The 21,293-nt window shown below is 44.4% G+C and overlaps 1 protein-coding gene across 2 annotated transcripts in view; it reads left to right on the plus strand.

Annotated features, from left to right (window-relative positions):
- Window positions 1-21,293, plus strand: part of cdk6 (cyclin dependent kinase 6) — a 30,616-nt gene that overhangs the window by 2,915 nt on the left and 6,408 nt on the right. For both annotated transcript variants that reach the window (XM_077008778.1, XM_077008777.1), the window contains exons 3-5: window positions 967-1,102; window positions 4,344-4,511; window positions 18,398-18,507. In XM_077008778.1, coding sequence (XP_076864893.1) covers window positions 967-1,102; window positions 4,344-4,511; window positions 18,398-18,507 — 414 coding nt within the window. The remainder of the gene's footprint in view (window positions 1-966; window positions 1,103-4,343; window positions 4,512-18,397; window positions 18,508-21,293) is intronic.

The raw sequence follows: 21,293 nt of genomic DNA on the forward strand, positions 1-21,293 counted from the left end.
TGAATGGCACCATATGCACTGTGCTAGTGTTCTAATAATCATTAAGTAATTTCATAGTTTTCTTAACCCATATAATTAGCTGTTTTCACTTTTAATAGGATACATGAAAAATAGGTGATGTTTTTACCTGTTGGTTTATTCAGGCACGTCCATGTTGACTTTTATTAAAACTCTTTTAAAAGTTGTAATTTCCAACATCATATTAATCATTGTAATGGTACAATATGGCATTTAATTGGAATAGTGAAGTCCTTATTATATAAGTTAGATAACTTAATTTCTTGCCATTGTATCAAGCAAATTGTTATATGGCTAATAAATCAGTTTGGCATACAAATGTATAAGAGGTTAATAGGTTAAAAATACTTCCAAAACATCCTTAGTTTTATGGGTTAAAAGTTGGGTTGTGCCTGAAGAAATAATAAGGAGCTATATGGAGAAAAAGGACAAATAAATTTTTAGTAGTGAAGCTGACAAAATCATCAGACTCTTTGTGGTTAAGAATGAAACAGCATGAAACAATTCACTGGGAAATAATCAGCTGATTTTAAAGTATGCAGTCTTTAAAGTATGCAATGCTATGTTGGACCACTTTTGACTTGATCTCGCTGGAGTAAGGGGAGGATGGCTTGAAGCCGCGTCTTCGATCAGTAATGAGGTTCGAGCTAAATGGCCTGATCGGTTCTCTTCACATTGTCAGCAAGGCTCTGGTATTCTAAGCATAGCAGACATTCTTTCAGTCAGTAGAGCTAGTCTGGACATTTAGCTAACTTTTAAGAATTGCCCCTCTCAGCTGCATTCTTTGGTTTGTTTAACATTTAAAAACACATGAAAAGTTGTTAAAAAAGGGGTAATTGGTTCTTTATCTATAAATGTAATGAGCATAGTACATAGCAGAGCATAGGTTTAACAGGGTAATCAAGTCCTGTTGGTGCATGTTTGTAATTATATCTTCTCTTCCTCTAGGCTGTTCGATGTCTGCACAGTTTCTAGAACTGATCGGGAGACCAAACTGACCCTGGTATTTGAACATGTGGACCAAGACTTGACCACATACTTGGAGAAAGCACCTGAACCAGGAGTACCTCCAGAAACAATAAAGGTGCGTTAAGAATATCGATATTTCATAGCTGACACCATAAGCTCTTTATTTTGTTTACATTTTGCCATAAACCACTGAAGTCGAACGTGTGATTACTTGTTTTGTTGTTTCCCCTGATTGTTCAAAATGTGTCAGACCCTTTCACCTATATCCATATCACATAAATAAACGTTGTGTTCTGGATTTGCAATTTGAGGCCCACGAAGAATAAAAATGGATGTTTTTGGCCTGCTTCTTTACGGGAGCAGATGGAGGATGGAACCAAGATCAGGGTGAGGCCTGGCCTTTTGATGGGCAGTGCATGTGGTAGATGGGCTTCTAATTAAAGAGCCAGGCCCTTGTATGTGCCTCTATTTTCATTCAGCTCTGGCTTTCACTGAAGACTGGCCAGAGGAATGTTGGTTCAGAGTGAGTGTATGTGCGGTGCTGTCTGCAGTGGCCCTCTCAGTTTCTCCCTTTTCTTTGTGAATAGAGAAACACAATGTAAGAGGCTAACCTTAAGGGGGAGTATGTAAGCGATCCTTATTTAGCATAGATATAGATTTCATTAGTCCATAGATCACCCTTCAGGGCTTGTAGTGTCAGTGTTCTTTTTACCTTCATCCAAAACCACACAGTGGAAATGCTGAATGTTTGTCCTGATCAGCTCCTCTCAAGATGATCTATTCAGACTCGTTCCCACACGCTAGTCTTTCAAATCCATTTATCTCATTTCCTTGCCTTTTACCTAAAGGATACGATACATTAAGTACTGAAAAGAGACATATCACCTGTTGTTGCTGAGTTGAACTGGAAACAGAGACTTTTTTACACTGCTTATTAATACCTTAGGGATTTCCTTTGCTAGTTTTGTGTAACAACCTCTAGATAATCTTTTGAGATACAAGATGTTCTGACTTACTTATTTGTGATACATCATCTTGTGGGCATCAGTAGATCATCTGTTTAGAGGTTCCTAATAAGCAGAGCACATGATCTTATCAGCAGAAAAAAATTACTTGAGTCCTCATTTTGTATTCAGAGAAAACTGAGCGTCTCAGTATTTACAGTTTATGGTCCCCAGTAGAGATGTTCTATGAGATTTATTTGTGACAAGAATAAGAATATTAGCCGATGCCACACATAGAACCTCGTCAGTTCTCATTATTCTGGATGAAGCAGATAGGATTTCGCCAATCTAATGGACACCAGAGACAGATGATGGGCAATACTCCTGCAAAGCCCCCCAAAGACCCCCAACAACTTTATTAACTCCCCCCCAGAAGGACACCAGATTGCAGTGGTCCCAGCCCCCCACCGCTGCCCCGGCCCCCGTTCTGTCCAGTCTTGTCCCATTTTGGACCCACCACATGCTAATTGATGAAAGAGGCCCCAGGAATCAAACGAGCTGGAAGGACATCAGTCGTCTGGCACTGCGCTGAGGAGTGCGGCTGGCCTCCCCAGCCCTGTGCTGATCTGAGGCCAGTCCCCGCCCCATAAAGGAGAGCCTAATGAAGCATGGGGAGGGAATTACACTCACGCTAACTGGCAGATGTCCTGCATTGTGCACGGCTACAATAAACAATATGGCCGTCTCTCATGAATTAGCATGAGAATGGGGAGTGCCTTCTGGAGGCTGTGTTTTGACCACTGTTTTTGGGGTGTTTTTTTTTTCTTTTTTACTCCCCTTTTCCTCTCAACTCTTTGTCCTCTCTGTCTTTTGCGGAAGAGGTGCTGTTGAGGACAGGTGCAGTGGGACCGGGTTCTTAATCTGGCCAGTGGATAATGCTAAACCCGAGTGTTTCGTGTTTAATGCTGTTGTTTTTTTTGTCAGCTGTTTAAACCATAATCAGGTTTTCTCAGTAAGACGATAGTATTAAGAAGTATCACAGGCTGCATTAAATATCCCTTCCAAAGCTTTCAAATTCAGCCTCTGGAGGCATTTTTGAATAGCGTACAGGTGTTCTTACAGGTGTTACTCAGTTCTCACTGTTATTTTTTTGTTTGAGCTAATCATTCTTCTTAAATAGAAATTAAATACACAGGTCACTCTTATTAACCCTTTAATGATATGTTCTCAATAGGAACTGCACAGCCTTTTTGGTGTGTTTATCCCAGGGTCATTATGCTATAATCGTGTCTATTTTTTTTCCTTTTTGTTGTGAGGAAACGTGGCAAATAAGGCTTGAAGCCAAAGTAGGGGACCCCGCTGGGGGGTGGTGGGGGGTGGCGTGATGTGTGTGTGTGTGTGTGTGTGTGTGTGTGGGGGGGGGGGGGATGATGCTGTTGTGCCAGAGTGCCTGTACCACTGCGGCTTGGTGGGTCTGGTAGGTCATGCCTGGATGGGTATTCAGAAAAGGCCCTTGTTCCTGCCGACTGCCAGACACACAGGCCTCACTCTCACACACGTTTCCAGGGCCCTAGCCCCCTTTACAGGCATTGTCAGAGCACCCGTCCCCTTGCCCGACAGGGCCAGATCCACGCCACTTGCACATGTTTTCTGCCTGAGTGTGCTCCCCATTGTTTCAGTGCTTTTAATCATTCACCAGCTGGTTGGGCAGTGAATGGAGTGGTGGGCTCAGATCCATGTCACTTGTGAGGTCTTGGAGGGCCAGGCGGCCACTGCGTGATGCCTCCAATTTGGAGTAATTCATGCAGCAACTGTGCACAAACACCTCTCTCTCTCTCTCTCTCTCTCTCTCTGTCTCACTCTCTCTCTCACTTATTTTCCGCCTCCATTTTTTCTTATCATTCAGCCAGCTCCTTGTGCCTCTATGGCCATGACTTTCAGCTGCTTTTGTGGAAGTTCTTCTAGAGGAAATGGCAGTTAAGCCGATCTCTCTCTCTCTCTCTCTTTCTATCTTCCCTCCCTCTCTTTTTCTGTCCTGAGTCTGTGGCATTAGGGGCTGCTCACTGCCTGGCCCACAGACTGAGTGAATGATTGTGAGACAGCTGCAGGGAAGTGGAGGCCTAGCAGAACGGGACCTTAAAGTGTCTTTCCGGCTCCGCATTCATGTCAGTTATCAACATCTGCCGTGTTCCCGATTTAAAGGGGACATGCTCAATTTTCCCACTCCCAAGACAGAAGATCTCTGATTTGTCTTAGCCGTACAGCTCCATGAACTACACAAAGTCTTGCTCTTTTCCAATAGAATGTCCTCTTTGTCCTCTTCTCGTTTGCTTACTGTTTCACAAAGCTATTCTGAGATGCCTGGGTCTGAAATGTTAGGGATAGTCAGGATTTCTGTGTTTGTTTTTGCAGGACATGATGTACCAGTTGCTGCAAGGTCTGGACTTCCTTCACTCTCACCGCGTGGTTCACCGAGACCTGAAGCCTCAGAACATTCTGGTCACCAGTGGAGGACAGATTAAACTGGCCGACTTTGGCCTGGCACGCATATACAGCTTTCAAATGGCGCTTACTTCAGTGGTGAGTTCACTTGCACAACCATTTCTTAATGGCCTACTTTTGAAGACTTTCATAGCACACTTTTTCATTTTGTACAGCATTCTAAAAATGCAGATATCTGCAACAACACAGCTAATTTTCTATTCATACTACTACTACTACTACTACTACTAATAATAATAATAATTATTATTATTATTATATTGCACCTTTCACAAACCCATGATCACTATACAGTGCAACATAAACCATTCCAGTTTTTAGAGCATACATTTATCCAAGCCTTTTTTTTTAAAAGATACCCAAACTGGTATTTCAGATAAATAAAAAACAACCAGCTTCATGTAATTTACTGAACAAGATCCACTTTCTAGATCCCTGTGTTTCTCTTATTCTCTTTCCCCTTTGTCTTAAATCCACACGTTCATTATGTCTGAGTCATAAAACACACATACATCACAATACAATCAGGAGAAATATTATATACTTTTTTGCAACTTTTTTTTCCAGATGTTGCAAACTGGAGATATTTTAAAACAGTCTATGAAAAAGTATGCATACAAATATTTGCTCATTATTCATTCAACTTATTATTTGCATAAAGTAAACTACGTTATTATATGCATAAAATAAACAACAGGAAAACATAGTAAAAAAGTAAATCATATAATGATGTAGACTGCCGTCTAGAGTGGTCCTGGTGTGACTGGTGTGTACTGTCTCTCTAGTCTTGCTCTCTTTCTTTTTATTAAGATTTGACACACCCTGGGCACATTCAGGGGTGTGACACCCAGTGACAGTGAAGAGAGCACCCAGTCTGTTGACAGGGACAGCTCCGTGTCAGGAGTCTCCTATCAGCTGCTGGTTTAAAAACAGGTGCATGATGGTTAAAGTGAGACCTAACACTGTCACTGGCCCAATGAAGTGGACTGGGAATGAAAAGGATCATGTGATAAGAGTGCTGAATTCTTTTCTGTCATCCTTTGATGTCATAGTGTCTTGAAGTGGGCTCTGGTGTCAAGAGATAGCATATAGCCTCTGAATGGACATTGTCTTTTTTCCTTTGCATTGAATATGTTTCTTAATGCTAAGTTACCTGTAGAGCAGTTTGACTATAGAAGTTTCATAGAGATGAGATTTTATGGTGAACATCATGAAGCTGTATGAAGGAAATGTAATTTTTTTAAAGAAACCACATATCACAACAACGAGGCTACTGGTTAACTCTTATTAACTACTCTGAGGAATAATTTGGTTTGCAAAATTGAAAAGATGTACTGCCAGTAATGTGGTTGGAGTGGTTTGGCAGTTAAGCTTCCGTAAATTCACCTGGGAATCCACCGGAGGTCTTAGAAATCCCTCCTCCTCCCCAACCATCATTTAGTGCTGTTGTAAAACAGAGAGTGAAGAGAGTGAGTGAGAGAAACAGAAAGAGAGAGTCAGAGAGAGAGAGAGTGTGTGAGCGGGCATCAGTGAGTATCAGCAAGAGAGTGTTAGTAAAACTGAGAGAGAGAGAGATAAAGATTGTGTGAGAGAGTGTGAGACAGGCTATATGAGCAGAAAAGAGAAAGGACTGAGAAAGAGAAAGAAATAGGTAGACGGAGAGGGAGAAGAGAGAGAAAGAGTAAAGAAGAGAGATAGCAAAAGTTAGGGGCTCTAGGGCTCCAATTAATTTCCCTGGGTTTGGAATCCCCCTCATGACCCGCCTTCCTCTCTTACTCTCTGTTCCGCCAGATAAAGAAATGCCGTTATTGTGTATGCAAAACAGGCACTGAGAGTCTCAGTGTGATTTTTTTTTTGCTTTTTACCTCTCACAAGTAATAAGTGATGGGTATTTGCATGCCAAACGGCTGGTAACCTTATCAAACCATTGAACCTGTGCAGAGAATCACTCTGAAGGACCTATACATCAGCCTGGTTCATTTGTTGTTATCTTCAAGGACATGCAGAGAAACACAAGAGTTTCAAAAAAGGAAACCACAGGCTCGTGTCTGGCATCCCAGATGAATCATTAAACGAGAACCCTTTTCTAACGTCTGATTTACATGAAATGAAGCATCCCCCTTGGGGATTTTGAAATGGCCATATTTAGACGGTCTTCACCATAGGTACAGCTTATTTGAGGAAATGAACTCCCAAGATGTTTTAATGGAGGATCTTCTCTCTGTGGGTGAGCACAGCCATTTTGCAGCCTGTAGGTGGGAGAGCTGAAGAGGCTATGGAAGCCCCGGATCAGCAGACCACCCATTGGGTTTTACGGATGTGGAGATTAGCCTGACCCTACAAATCTCATGGGTCCACTGCATTGTTGATCATTATAATGACGCCACTTTCCTGGTGGCTATTGTCCGCCTCTGATTGACAGCACTAAGCCGGTGGGCAAAGGCTCAAAATGCGGCAATGGTTTTTTTTTTTATTATCCCAGGTCATGTACAGATAGAAGAGAGGGGAAGTTACTGTTGTTACTAAGCTACAGCTTCAGGTTTCCTGTGCTAGTGATATTGTACCTAGTGCCGTCTTCTCTTGGTTCACTCTCTCAGAGCAGAATTGAGGAATTCGAACATCCTGGATGCCAGTGGGAGTCTGGGTTAAAGAATTATAAAAACACTAGTGTAACACTGTTCCATGCAAGTGATTGACAGAACAAGCAAGTTCACCTTGTTGCTCGTGAGATTAGATTTGTTTACTAGAAGACATTTTTCAGAATTGTGCCTGACTGACTGATTGACTGACTGCTTGAGTCCCAATGTCAAAATGTTCCTGTGTAAAGAGACACATTTCACATTAGCCACAGTGTGCTAGCAAGAAATGCTCAGTACGAGTGCCCACAAGCACTCATCTGATGAGTTTGGTATTGTGTTGTTTTATATCGGTATGTGTCCTTGCATGAAATATTGTAACAGTTTCAGTTCATGTAAGGGGTGCTGGGATGTTCTCTGTGTGTTTGTAGTGTGTGTGTAGCTAATTTGTTAGCTATATAGCTACTGGCCAATTTTAGACCAAGTTTGTGTGTCTTTGCTAAGCTAGCCATATAACGTTAGTTACATTTCAATGTAGATAATGACAGTTAAGCAATAAGTGATGTGCAGTACATAGCTAACCGTTCGTTATCTGTCTAACAGTTGCTTTTCTATAAGCTCAAACCAGTGTGGCCATTCTCTTCTGACCTCTGGGATCAACAAGACATTACTTCTTCTGGAGCATTCTTTGTAAACCCTAGAGATGGATGTGAATGAAAATCTCAGTAGATCAGCCTAGCACTTTTAAACGCTTCCGCTTGGCCAACTCATACAAGACTCTGGGCTATGGTTCTGTAGATATCTAGATGTCACTCAGATCTACTCAGCCATTTACCGAGCCAGCTATAGTTCCTGTAACTCTCTCTGCAAGTACCTTGAGCACATCTTATACTGAATAGGCCAAAGCTTTCTGCAACTGAACAAAGATAAAAAAAAGATTATTTAATTTGTTAATAGCATTGAAAGGAACAAACTAAGTGCCTTCTTGACTCAAAAAGAGTCATTTTGTATTTTAGGCATACTGATTGACCCTGATCTTAGTTTTGGCATTCACTTAAAATCAGTAACTAAGTCAGCATGTTACCATCTTAAGAACATCAGCAAGATCAGAGATTTCTTGACTAACCCAGATCTTGAAAAATTCCTCTTTGCTTTTGTCTCTAGCAGGATTGATTGCTGTAATGGCCTCCTAACGGGACTCCCCCAAAAAACAGCTTCAGTTGATTCAAAATGTATCTGCTAGGGTTCTTACTAGGAGCAAAAGAAGACATCACATCACTCTCGTTCTCAAATCCTTACATTGGCTACCAGTATACTACAGAAGTGACTTCAGGGTATTATTACTAGTCTATAAATGTCTTAATAGTGTAGGATTAAGAGGTATGAGCCAGGCAGAATTGTTAGGTCATTAGGAACTAATCAGTTAGTCCTGCCTAGACCTGCTAAAAGCAGCATGGAGAGTCATAATTTAATTTACTGTTATTTCTAAATGGGAGGATATTAGATATGTTTTTAAATGAAGCTTTAAAACGTTCCTTTTTGGACTGACATTTGGCTCAGGTTAGATATTGTTACTGTAATTCCTGTGGCAATGTATCTCAGCTGTGGCATTAACATTATTTTTTTATTTCTAGATACATTTTTGTATTCAATCTTTTAATTTATTATTTTGAAACCTTTGTTTGGTTTGTATATTTTTGTTTATCTCTATTTTATTTCTTCTTTTTTTATATATCTAACAAATTGCCTGAAGATCTTAGATGTTCCTCATATGTAGAAATACCGGTACTTAAATACTCTTGTCTTAGGCATGTTCCTATGCCTGAGACCATTATTCTAAAATCCTATTATTAAACACTGTTATTATCTAAAATGGATTGAGAGAAGACTATAACATCCTCTCAGGACTGTGTTAACCTTTCATGGATTGAGATAACACACTTCTCAGGAATTGAGAAAAGTGTTCTATTCTCTAATGGATTGAGAGAAGATTGAGGCTATATTCTCATTTTAATAAATGAAATGTAAGGGTTGGAGGATGCTGGTGAATGGAGGTCTATTGTCACATGGTGAGGGTGACCGGATACAGAGACGACAGCAGTTTTAGACATAGAGGTTTATTTAGCAACGTAGACGTTTATTTAGCAAAGGCGCTAACACGGGACGAAGTCAGTACATCGAGCAAGGACACAGACCAAAATGCACACTTAAAAACAAAAACAAGACACAAGTGCAACACAATATTAACGACAAATGACATGAATCACAGAGACGAACTAACAGACGAACACACGCACACACACACACACACACACACACACACACAAATGTAAACACACGTAGATGCAGACGGACGTAAGTACACACAGACAAGCCTGGGGGAGGAGTCAGGGGCTGTACCGTGACATTACTTAACTGTACTCACGTGGTTATTACAGAAATGTTACATGATTGCATGCTAGCTAGGTGGATGTTTAACATTAGTCACATTTTAGTGTAGCTTATGTTAGCTATTAAACAGTGAGTGATCATGTATCTGCATGGTTTGCTCAAAAACAATCCACATCTGTGTTATTACTGATAATTTCAGAAGTGGGTGGGAGATTCACTAACACTCCCACCCTAGCTGTCTAACTTTAGTCACATTTCAGTGCAGCTAATATTAGCTTGTAAGCACTGAGTGATGTCTGCTTGGTTTGTTTGCAGTAACCCACATCTGTGTCATTACCATAGTTGCAGAGATGAGAGTGAGGTTAGCTGCCACCTGTACCATTTCATGTGGAGTGGATGGATGTATAATTGTTATCATAGGCATATGATTAAAATAGTTCCCGCTCACACTACTCATGTGATGTTAGGTTGGGTGGTGTGAACAATGTCATCTCCTTTTTCTTAGAAACAGAAAAATCCACCCAATAACCTATGGCAAATATCTTTGCTTTAAAACAAATACATGATTTTCTCTGCTTGACTTTTTCTGCACCATTATTTCAGCTAACATAAGCCACTTTTTAAAATTTTATGCTAAAGCAACTCTTTCGAAAGACTGGGGACAGACTCTTGCCCAAGATTACATTTCAAGGGCTTCTAATACAAAGGATATATCCTTCTGACCCTACATGACTTCTACATGTCACTGGCATGCAGAAGTCACTGTTGACATGACACTGCTGAAATGCCAGTGACACGTATATAGCAGATGCTAGTCATACGCACAACAAGCTTTGTTCCGGCACATTTGTAAAATCACTGTTATAAAATAAGCTGGCGTGTGCGCGGCTGCAGTTTCTTCAACACTCGAATGATGTGGAAGTTGAACTCCTCACACAATCCAGCTCACGATGACTCAAGTGAACCAACTGCCATTGTCTGAGGCAACACGTTAACCAGTACAGTAACAGGACTTTTTGAACCCTCTTAACAGTTTGTGTCTCAGACATATTCATCGGCCTTTCAGAAAAGGACCCAGGTCCCAACAGGGGCCACTAACCCTTGAAACACCATCTGCTTTCGTTTATTTTTGTGATAATAAACTGGTGGATCGTAGCCTGATCCACCAGTAGTCTGATGCAGCCCATTTTGTGCTATGTCAAAAAGAGGTCCTCTTTCCAACGGCTGATTTTTCTGCATACCACAGACTCCATAGCAACCTTTGCTGTGGGTCCTCTGGGCTCTGATGCTTCCTTCCCCTTCTTCCAGTGGAATGAATTCCTCATGTTGGCAACTCCTAGCAACCATCTATCCAATCAACACCCCCCACACACTCTCCCCAAGCACTCACCAGGCTCCTTGCTACTGTAAACCAAACTGTCCCGCCCATCGAATGTGATCGCTCTCACTGCCAGAATGATGATAACTATAAACACAAGACTGGTTTGTAGTTCACATGGTACAACAGTTAGGGAAAGAGGCTGGGGACACCACGGACAAGAGTTTGTTTCCCAGTTAGCACATACACTGTAATACAAATAAATATGTAGGATACTCCAGACAAGAACATCTGCTAAATACTGTAAATGTAATCCTCCATTTGACTAGCTAAATAATTGTATAAAAATGTTAATATTTATATGTTATTCACAGTATAGCAGTTCCTAAAGCAGATATAATCAGATCTAAATTCTACAATTGTTCATACACTATAGTTTGCTAAAAATCATGTACTTTACAAATAACAAGGGCACTAGCATTATAGTTTCATTTGGCCTTTGACAATGATGGCATCACGGAAACATGAATATTAGGATAATTAGGTCCTTTGAGTAGATTTGTAACTTTGAATATTACCTTTTTTAAGAATTTTGCTGATAATAAGATTATTGAGTGCATGAAAGTGTGAAAGCTGCTATTTAAGGAAGATTTTACAGGATTGGATTTTCAGACTGGAAATTAATTTTATTCTTGAGCTGATTATTGGCTTAATCTGTGCCCAACATGTCCTTATAAAGCAAAGCTTGAGGATGTGCAGTAGAAGCCCTGTCCTATAATTCTTCAGTAGTCTGTCAGTGTTTCATACTCCATCTGCTCACTTAAGGGCTATGACCATCTGGCTTTCCGGTTAGCACAGTAAACTCCAGACAGAATCTTCAGAGTCATTAGCTTTCAATGCAGCACCAAATGGAGGCTTAGATGGGTAAGTATATGAAATGAGTAATTGAGACTTGTTCCACCTGCTAACCTTTAGATGTTTAAGTCCCTAAACTGAAAATGAAAGCATCATTTGAATGTCCCTAAATGAGCAACGCTTATTGTTTTAACCTTCGTGGCTATGGGAAATGAGTCAGTGTTCAAACCAGTAATCTTTCTGCTCCCCCAAAGTAATACTTGTTGCTTTTAGAGGTTTATGGTGGCTGTGTAAGCCATAGTGATGAGGTTAAACTCAGTAGCAGTGTGTGTTCACGCAGCCTGCCCCCAAAACTATTAACAGACTACCAGAGGATTAAATGAAGATTTAGTAAGTTAATTAAAAAAGTTAATTTTATTTACATAGCACATTTAAACAACTTCTATTGACCAAAGTGCTGCATACAACATAAAATGCAGGAGTCAAATAGTCACAAGCTGAAAACAGTATTTAAAAGCAGACCCAATTTTAAATAGAATAGAGATAGAAAACATTTCACAAATAGCAGATGGTAAGGTGCTCCACAGTCTTAAGGCATAGTCAACTCTTAAGTTTCAAATGTGTCTTCAGAAAAGCCAACTAGTTCTGTGAAGACCTCAGACCTACTTAAGCCAAGTGAACTGGGGTGAAACTTGTAGGACCAAGTTAGGACCATCAGTATTGAACATATCATTTACTGGCTTTGGAGAATTAACATCTAACAGAGAGGTCACAGGCTTAAGCTCTCAGTTCTAGATTTGTTAAGTCCAAAAGTGAGACGGTTTCAATCTCATGTAACACATCTGGACATGGTAGAGGAAATGGGAAAGCCTGGGCAAGAGAAGTAAGATGAGCCCCAATAGTCTCAGTTTTAGTTCTGAAGATATTCAAGAAATCCTCACATGAATCAAGAGAAGGATCTTGTCTAAAACCAACTGTATGGTTAATTAAAATATTTCAGATGTTAAATGGAACCTTAGGTCTATGAAAGTTTTTGGCAATAATTTTTTAAAAATTCTTCACTTGCAGATTTTACAGCCAATTGATAGTCATCTAAGCGACTTGTGAAGTTATCAAGATCTACTTGAGGATTTCTTTCCCCCCCCCCATTTCCTCACCCCTCTTCTACATTCTTGTCTAATAGTCTGAGTGGTAGCATTTAACCAAGAGGCTCCATTTTAGTTTTTGATTGTCAGAACCTCATAGTGGCAACAGAATTCAGGACAAATCATAAACAGGTTCAGGGTGTCTGCATCACAAGCTACGATCCAATCAATATAACGGGAAAAACAGCCTAAAACTGGAACTGAAACGTGACCTGTTGATGTTAAAACACAATAGGAGCACAATTAAACAGAATGCCGACTAAGAATGGAAAGGATGTCTCCTCTCAGTCTGTAGGAACTTTGTTGGACTACAGTTAAAGTGATAAGACAGCAGCACTTGAACATGAACACGAGGCCTTAAGAAGAGTGTATAGTACATGTATACTGTGTAACCTTCCACCATTTTATCCATCTTATGTGATGCTTTCACTTTAAATTGATTGAAACACCACTCTGCACAATGTGAAAAATACAAATGTGTTTTGGATCTACATTTGCCTGAAACAGGTGAGCAATAATGTGAGCTTATGACACTCCTGCTGTTACACCTGGAATAACCAGGCTCGGACAAATGAGGCTCGCACAAATCATCTGTCAAATACCTCTCAACCTTGAATTGTTGTACTAGCAATCAACACGAATAAGATCATTTTGTGTCTTACTTTTCAAAATCTCCTATGAAGCTGGGAATCCTTGGAATGCTCCAAAACATTTTTTCCCATCATTTGTTTTATGTGCTGATGTGCCTAAGGGCGTTTAGCACAAGTGCAAATTACGTAAAATAAACGTGTTCAATCTGTTTATCAACCATTTTGAAGCTATTCTGCTTCTTACTAAGGAGCTGTCAGTCTGAAGGCACTGTAAACCAAGCTCGATCTCTCCATACTCAGATTGTCAGGAGGCTCTGATGGTGAGGTAAGCCCTGCCGATCTCTGCCAGGTAATGTGCGTTCACTCTGGGCAGACACGGAGGTAGCAGCGTGGCTGTGGAAAAAAAAAACGGGGGAAAAAAAGAAACCGTGGCACGCAGGAGAGCACGTGCGGCACACTCTGGGAATGTTTAGATATCTCCCCCGGTATTCCAAAAGGAAGGAGGAGGAAAGGAAATATGACCCCGCATGCTCTAACTGTGGCTGGTTTGGGGGGGGGCAGAGCCACAGCACGATGCAGAGTGCTTCTTATTTGGTATTTCCTGTGTGACCCTCACCGCTGGTCATCCATAGGGAGAGGTGCATCCTCGTTCTCAGACCCCGTCTGTATTAATTGTTGATTGGGGTCTTGGCTGCAGGCCAGCTCAAACGGAAGACCGTCGGGGGCTAGTGGGGGGGGCTTCAATGGCATCTGGATATTAAAGCCTTGCCTGTAACACCCCCCTTTAAAAAAATTACAGCATATATCAGGAATTTTCCAACTAATGATGTGCGGATGTGGTGGTGCAGGGGAAGGAGAGGCTGACTGTGCTCTCTTTGTTCACTCAGAGGCCCCATGCAGCATTCCTGTAAGCTCTGCATACTTTGGCTGCGATTTTGCAGTGCCTTCTTTTTTTTCCCCAGCTCACTTGTGACTTCATATATCTTTCGCCACTCTTGGCTGGACCTGACAGCATTGTTGCCATTGTAAATGGGCTTTTAAAAGAGCAGGGGAAAACCCCCGAATGACTCTGATCCTGCCCAACAATGGTGTTTACAGCCTGTGCGCCTCGGAGGTGAAGAATGGCTCGTCTCCAGACAAAACACGGCAGTAGAGGAGGCCTGGAGGAGGCCCGTCCTCACACGCTGCCTCCTCACACCTCATTATTAGCAGACAGTGATCAGTGAGGCAGTGAGGCTACTCCCTTCTTCGGTCTACACTCAGGGTGCCTCATCGCTGAGGGCCTGGCAGGTCTATGATGTCTACTCCCTTCTTCGGTCTACACTCAGGGTGCCTCATCGCTGAGGGCCCGGCAGGTCTATGATGTCTACTTCCTTCTTCGGCCTACACTCAGGGTGCCTCATCGCTGAGGGCCCGGCAGGTCTATGATGTCTACTCCCTTCTTCGGTCTACACTCAGGGTGCCTCATCGCTGAGGGCCCGGCAGGTCTATGATGTCTACTCCCTTCTTCGGTCTACACTCAGGGTGCCTCATCGCTGAGGGCCCGGCAGGTCTATGATGTCTACTTCCTTCTTCGGCCTACACTCAGGGTGCCTCATCGCTGAGGGCCCGGCAGGTCTATGATGTCTACTCCCTTCTTCGGTCTACACTCAGGGTGCCTCATCGCTGAGGGCCCGGCAGGTCTATGATGTCTACTCCCTTCTTCGGTCTACACTCAGGGTGCCTCATCGCTGAGGGCCTGGCAGGTCTATGATGTCTACTCCCTTCTTCGGTCTATACTCAGAATACAAATAGTCAGCAAAAGTCACAAAAGGCTAATGTTTTAACACTTTCTTTTGTGAAGCACTTTCATTTATTACTGAAAGTTACTTTGAGTGACTGAAGTAAGTTTTCTATAGGAAGTAAAAGCAACAGATTTGCAGTAAATATAGCCGGCGTGTGCAGGGTTGTAGTTTGACCAGGAGGCTTCGGTGCAGGGGTTCATGTTATCACAGCTCAAATCTTGTCTTAACTGAATAACTGGTCAACAGTTGTGGCAAATTTTTTTTCTTTTTTAGCAAAGAGCTTTGTCCTGTGTGAAGTCAGTAGACTTGCGCCTTTAAAAGCGTCCAGGCGCGGTCTGAAAGAATGCGGACGAAAGACTTGTGTTGGAGGGATCTTCCATCCTTCGCTTCCTTTGAGAGGGAGAATGTAAACATGGGCTTGCCGCCAAACCCCTCGGCCACTCTGATTCTGAGTCACATTGTGTTTCTGTTGTTTTATATCTGGAGGGGAGTGGTGAGGGGGTGAGCGTTGGGAGCACCGCGACTGCATGGACGTGAGCTCTTCGGGCGGAGCGGAGCGGCTGAAGCCCAGGGGCCGGCGCCTGGTCGTGTGAGGGCTGGGTAGATGTGCCATCGGGCAGTCACGCTGACCCCGTCCCAGCAGGCCGAGTGGGCCCGCTCTGTCTCAGCAGATAGGAATGTGCAGAATGCTGTCCTTTAATCTGAAGGCAGTCCGGACTGCCATATTTGAGCTTTTTGCCAGACAAAACATGGTAGCACCACCCTGAGAGACATGATGATGATGATGATGATGACGATGATGGTACATGGGTGCTTCCTTTTAAGAGCCAATGAAGTAATGCGTGTTTTTACCTGGTGGATGTGGAGTGAAAGGGACCAGGTTTGGCTGGCTGCAACAAGCCTGTTTGTGCTGCAATGAAAATAGGGAAAGCAAACATGCAGGTGTGGGCGGCTGAGGCACACAAGGGGGGTCTGGGGCCCTGAGCCGGCTGTTGTGCCCCTGGCTCAGCTGAAGCACCAACCTGCTGCCACGCAGCACGCCCTCTTAGGTAAGCAGCAGCATGTAGCAGCCACTGTCAATTGTAATTCCACAGACAGTGGTGTGCACTATATGATAGAGGAACGTTGTGGGTAAGCGTCACGTGATGCAGTTCTGACAGTTTGACCAACAAGTGAGAAACCGAAAAGTCTTTTGACTGAGAATGCTAGTGCCTCGCGGGGCACGACGCGCTGGCGGGTCCTCTTACAACCGAGCCAGCGCTCGGTCCTTCACAGAAGATCCCTCACGGTGACCCGCACACAGGTTCTGCACACAGGCACGGCATGTGTAAGACAGCTGCGTGCACATGTGTGTTTGAGTTAATAGAAGGCCACACCACAAACACGCGGCACTGAGTAAAGCGGATATATTGGTGCCGTTCTTCCTAGAAGTCGTGCAGACAGAGCTCACAGGGTTCACGTTAGGTTGCATCTTTTTCCTGAAGCCCTGCAGCATTCATACGCACAACGGATTCTGATACAACCTCGACAGAATAACGTTCAGCGATCATTCATTCATGCACCGAAGGTTATTTCTGGAAGCTGGCGCAGGTGCTAACCCACAGGGCCTTTTCATCACGGTTTCCAAAGCATATCGCTCTCTGTGAAGGTCTCCAGATGCAGTGAGTCATTGCGGAGCAGAGACATGTGCTCTGCACAATGCTGGGGAGGGTGGCCCATCGCCTCGGCGGCCACATGGTCAAACAAGGTGAATGGAGTGCGATTATGAATGATGGGGTTCAGAGAGAAGAAGAACGCTGCTATTTTAGGATACATCGTATGTCCTTGCTGAAGTCACATGACAATAGAGAGACTAAACTGTTTCATCCTCTTGACTTCCTCTCTAGTTCCCCTGAATCAGGAAGACCGAGATGAGAAAGTGTCATCATAGCACATGTCGTCCGCCACTAAAAATAACTCCCCTCACAAAAGCTCAGCTTAATTTAATTCCATTTGCACTGATCTTGCATTAAGGCCTTTGCCATTTTACAAGTTGGGAAAGTCTTTGATGGTTAACATGAGATTTAATAGCTTAGCTATTGCTGTCAAAATGCCTGTACACTGAGCATTGCAATATAACAACTCATTTTGATTCTTTATAGAATGGGCTGAACTGCAAAGGTCCTATTTGTCCTGTTGCACAGTACCAGACCTTTCTCTAGTTAGGCCTGAATCAGTGGCGTTAGGTCATTCTGCTGCTTACCTTCACCATACACAACCAAGCTCTTATCAAATGGGTTAAAGACCATGCTCTCTTTTCCCCTCTCTATCCCTCTTCCTCTCCCTCTTGCGCTCTTTCTTCCTTTCTCTTCTGCTCCCCCTCTCTTCCTCTGTTTCTCATGTCCTGTCTTTTCTCATTGTCTTTCTCTTCCTCTCCTTCTCTCCTTTTCTGTCTCTCTACCTAACTCACTTTCTCCTGTTCCGTCTCCCACTTTCTCACTCTCTCTTTTTGTCTCAAACTCTCACTTTCTCCTATTCTCTCTCTCCCTCTCTCACTTTCTCCTGTCCTCTCTGCCTCCCCCCTCTCTCTCTTTCTCTGTCTGTGCTGTATCGTATGGCCATGCACACCAACGTGCCGTGTGTTTTATGATGCACGCCCCTGATACACATCCCAGGCTTTGCTTACAAACACAAGGGCGGTCGTTTTTGTGCCGGCGAGTCACAGGGTTTCTGGGCGGCGAGCCCGCGGGAACTCAGAGCGGCGGGGAGGGAAAGCACCTGGAAGCCGTCCACGTTCTGCGGAGGGGTCACCGAGTTTCGCCTGGACGCTCTCCCGCTCGTAGCTGTTAGCGGCTCTGGTATGCCGCGCGCCTGGTCCGCCACGAAACCAGGTCTGTCACGGTCTGTCCTGCAGGACAGCGGGACACGTCTGCCTCTGGGTTTAGGCGGAGGGGGTTAGAGGTGATTCTGTGACGGGGGGGTGTAAGAGGAACGGGACGTAGGGGCTGCGTGGCTTGTTTGTCTATATCTTACTGGAGGTCAAAGGTCGTGGTTGGAGCAGAGGCACTCACCAACCATGTGAGATGCTCCCGATGGCTTACATTGCCAGATAAGATTTCATACCTTACGTAACTTGGTCACAGGGGCACAGGAGCATTTCGGTGTCCTTCAGCGGTGAGATTCTGGACTGCCAAAGAGTGGCGCGTGTCTGGCACCGTCCGCACACTAAAGGGACCGTCGCCGGCACAACGGTTCCATTCGATGGCCCCGCCTCTCTGCCCTTTGCTTCTTCACATGTGGCTTTTTCTTGTGTACGTGTCTTCTAGGTGGTCACGCTGTGGTACCGGGCTCCGGAAGTGCTCCTGCAGTCCAGTTACGCCACCCCGGTGGACCTGTGGAGTGTGGGCTGCATCTTCGCTGAGATGTTCAGGAGAAGGTGAGACCTGGTCGCTGTAGCGTTCTCCACCCACACTCACCTTCGTCACCCCTATACTCACAGAATACTGCAGCCTGCACAGATCTGAAGGCGATTACGCGATGCAGATATGACTCTCGAAGCAGAAGGTGTCACGTTCGTGTCGAAGGGTGAAGAACGAGTCGAGCCTGGACTACCTGCTCGTGTCCTGCTGCAGGACGTTTCGTGCTGCTTACGCATTACTTTCAGTTGTTTCAGAAATGACACAGAAGCGGTCGGAGCTTAAATGCGGGGTTAACGGGGCGCAGAGCGAGCCGGACTGAGCTTGATACTGTACTCTCTCAGATGATAGATTAGCTTTGAATGTAAACACCACCTGCTAGTTCCTGCTGTGGTCACTCTTGCTCACTGTAAGTCCAGCTTTAGGCACTTTTCACTGTATGCAGTACACAGTTTGGACTGAAGAACCAAAGTGGATCTTTTCACACTCAAGTTCAGTGACATTTATCAGGCGAATTTTGAAGGATTTGGGTCAGACTGTGTTAGCAAAACAACACAACATGTGCTGTCCCAAGCTTTTTTTTAGTAGTAACTGTTCCTCTGTGTTTCACAATGTGTGGCGAGCATATGAAATCTAGAAGAGCTTTTTTTCAAATGCCCTTTCCTTCATTGTGACCACATTTCTTCAGTCAGTTGAGGCTGTTAAACTGTTGGGGAAATTCTCTCACTATTTGCTGTAGTTGCAGAAGGCATCTGAGGACCCCGCAAGGCATGTTCCTCTATGTCAGCTGCATTAGGCCTCTCCGCCCTGCTGTCCTGCAGGCCTCTCCGCCCTGCTACTGTCCTGTTCTGTCCTGCAGGACTTCTCTGTCCTGCTGCTCAGAGTGCATTATAGGCACCGAGCAGCTCTTTGTAAATGGTGTATGAGGAGGTAAAAGTGTGAAAGTTAAGCAGCTTTTCATGACAAGGTGAGTGTACTAAAAAGCGTGATCGAGTTGTAATCTGAATTTCCTTCCCCTAAACACCTCCAATGAACCCGATGCCCCTACTGTATAACGGCAATCAGACCACGCGTGAGTTTCGCACGCTAAAGCGTGTGTGTGTGTGTGACGTAAGTAATGTATGCAGTTTGTGTTTCTGCGTGTGTGTTTCCTCCTCGTCACAGTAGCGCGGCTGATGGCAGATTGTCCCGCATTGTGCTGGGGAGGAAGTGTGGGCAGCTGCCTTCCTCTTGGTGCTCATGGGGCCGGGCTGTCTGATAGCACAGGGAGGGAGAGGTGTGCATCGGAGAGCACACACACCCACACACACACATCCTGTGTTTCACATCCTTACGAGCCCACCTGTCTCTTTACTCAAGTGGACTTACGTCCGACATCCTGAGCTCGAAGCGAAACGGCAAAGGTGTCAATAAAAAAAACGCTAGGCGTATACCTGAACTTCATGTTGCTTAAGTTGTTCCAGTAGTGATTTCACAGTATGCTGTAAAATGCAGCTTTACACTGACGGAGACGTCCCTCAGTTTGGGCTGGTCTACTGTAGCAACCGTTCTCCCCCTGACACAATGCCCTGTAGAAAGCCACCATGCTCGGCTGTTGGCCCTGCTCCAGGAGTGTTTGTGGAGGGAGGGAGGTGTTTCAGTCCCTCCTAACAGTGCACCTCCTTCTCTCTCTCTCTCTCCTGGAGATGATTAAAACTTTGCTTTCAAAGGCCACCTGTTGCAAATTAAAGGGCACCTGGGAGCGAGACCTTTCCGAGGCTTCCATTCGGATCTGAGAACCGAGCTGCTCCAGCAGGGTAATGGAGTGATGGAGGTTTAAGAGTGGAGAGTGAGAAAGACACACCCAGCCGAGTGGGGGCGGTTGTGCTGACCACGCCTCATTGGGTTTTGTGTTATGTGTGCCTGTGGTTTTCTGAGTTTCTGAGCTGTGCGTGCGCCGTGCGCGTCACCTCGGGACCGTCGGTTCTGCTGATGCTGCAGGGGAGGCCGTGGACCACGCGGGCCGGGCCTCCCCGGGACTCATGACGCTCCGTGCAAGTCTGTCTCTGCGTCTCTCAGGCGGCGGAAACGTTAGTCACTGCGTTTTATGAATGACATTGCAAGGGCTGTTGACATTCCACCGGTCCAAAGGTCAGACATGTCACGGTAGTGCAGCCTACATGATACGACGTCCACACGTCTTGTTTACTTTCTCAACATGCACACATGCACATGTGTGTAGAGTGGGGTCCCTGTCTCTTTGTCCCATGTCTCCGTGCCCCTTTCTCTGTATCTGTTCCTCTCAGGAACGAACACACACACACACATACACACACACACACACACACACACACACACACACGTGCACACATGCTCAGGCATTCCAGAGGCTATCAGGGTGGAATGTGGATGGAGAAACTGGGACTTGGTGTGACTCAGCTGCGTGTGCTGGCCTGGTGCTCTGTCTGTGCCCACTCCCTCAGGAAGCCGCACGCAGCATAATATCAGCCTTGTGCAAAAAGCCCCTACTTCATTCAGACTAACAAGTAGCCCCGGGGCAGGAGACACTCCAGCTCCACAGAATTTCAGCCATACTTGTTTTGGCATGACCTAGCATTAGGTGTTCTTATTTTCCCCCACTGTTAGAAAATAGAACTGGTTTTGTCCGTTTTGCCCAGTTAGACCGTGAAGACTCTGAGGGTTTCTCATTTCAAACCCACGGATCTCTCTCTCTCTCTCTCTCTCTCTCTCTCTCTCTCTCTCTGTGGCAAATGAATGGCATGTCAGTTGCCCTTCTCAAATGACAGGCAGTTTGAAAACAAGAAAG

This window comes from Brachyhypopomus gauderio, chromosome 6 (genome assembly GCF_052324685.1).
Source record: "Brachyhypopomus gauderio isolate BG-103 chromosome 6, BGAUD_0.2, whole genome shotgun sequence".
In the NCBI taxonomy this organism is placed as follows: Eukaryota; Metazoa; Chordata; class Actinopteri; order Gymnotiformes; family Hypopomidae; genus Brachyhypopomus; species Brachyhypopomus gauderio.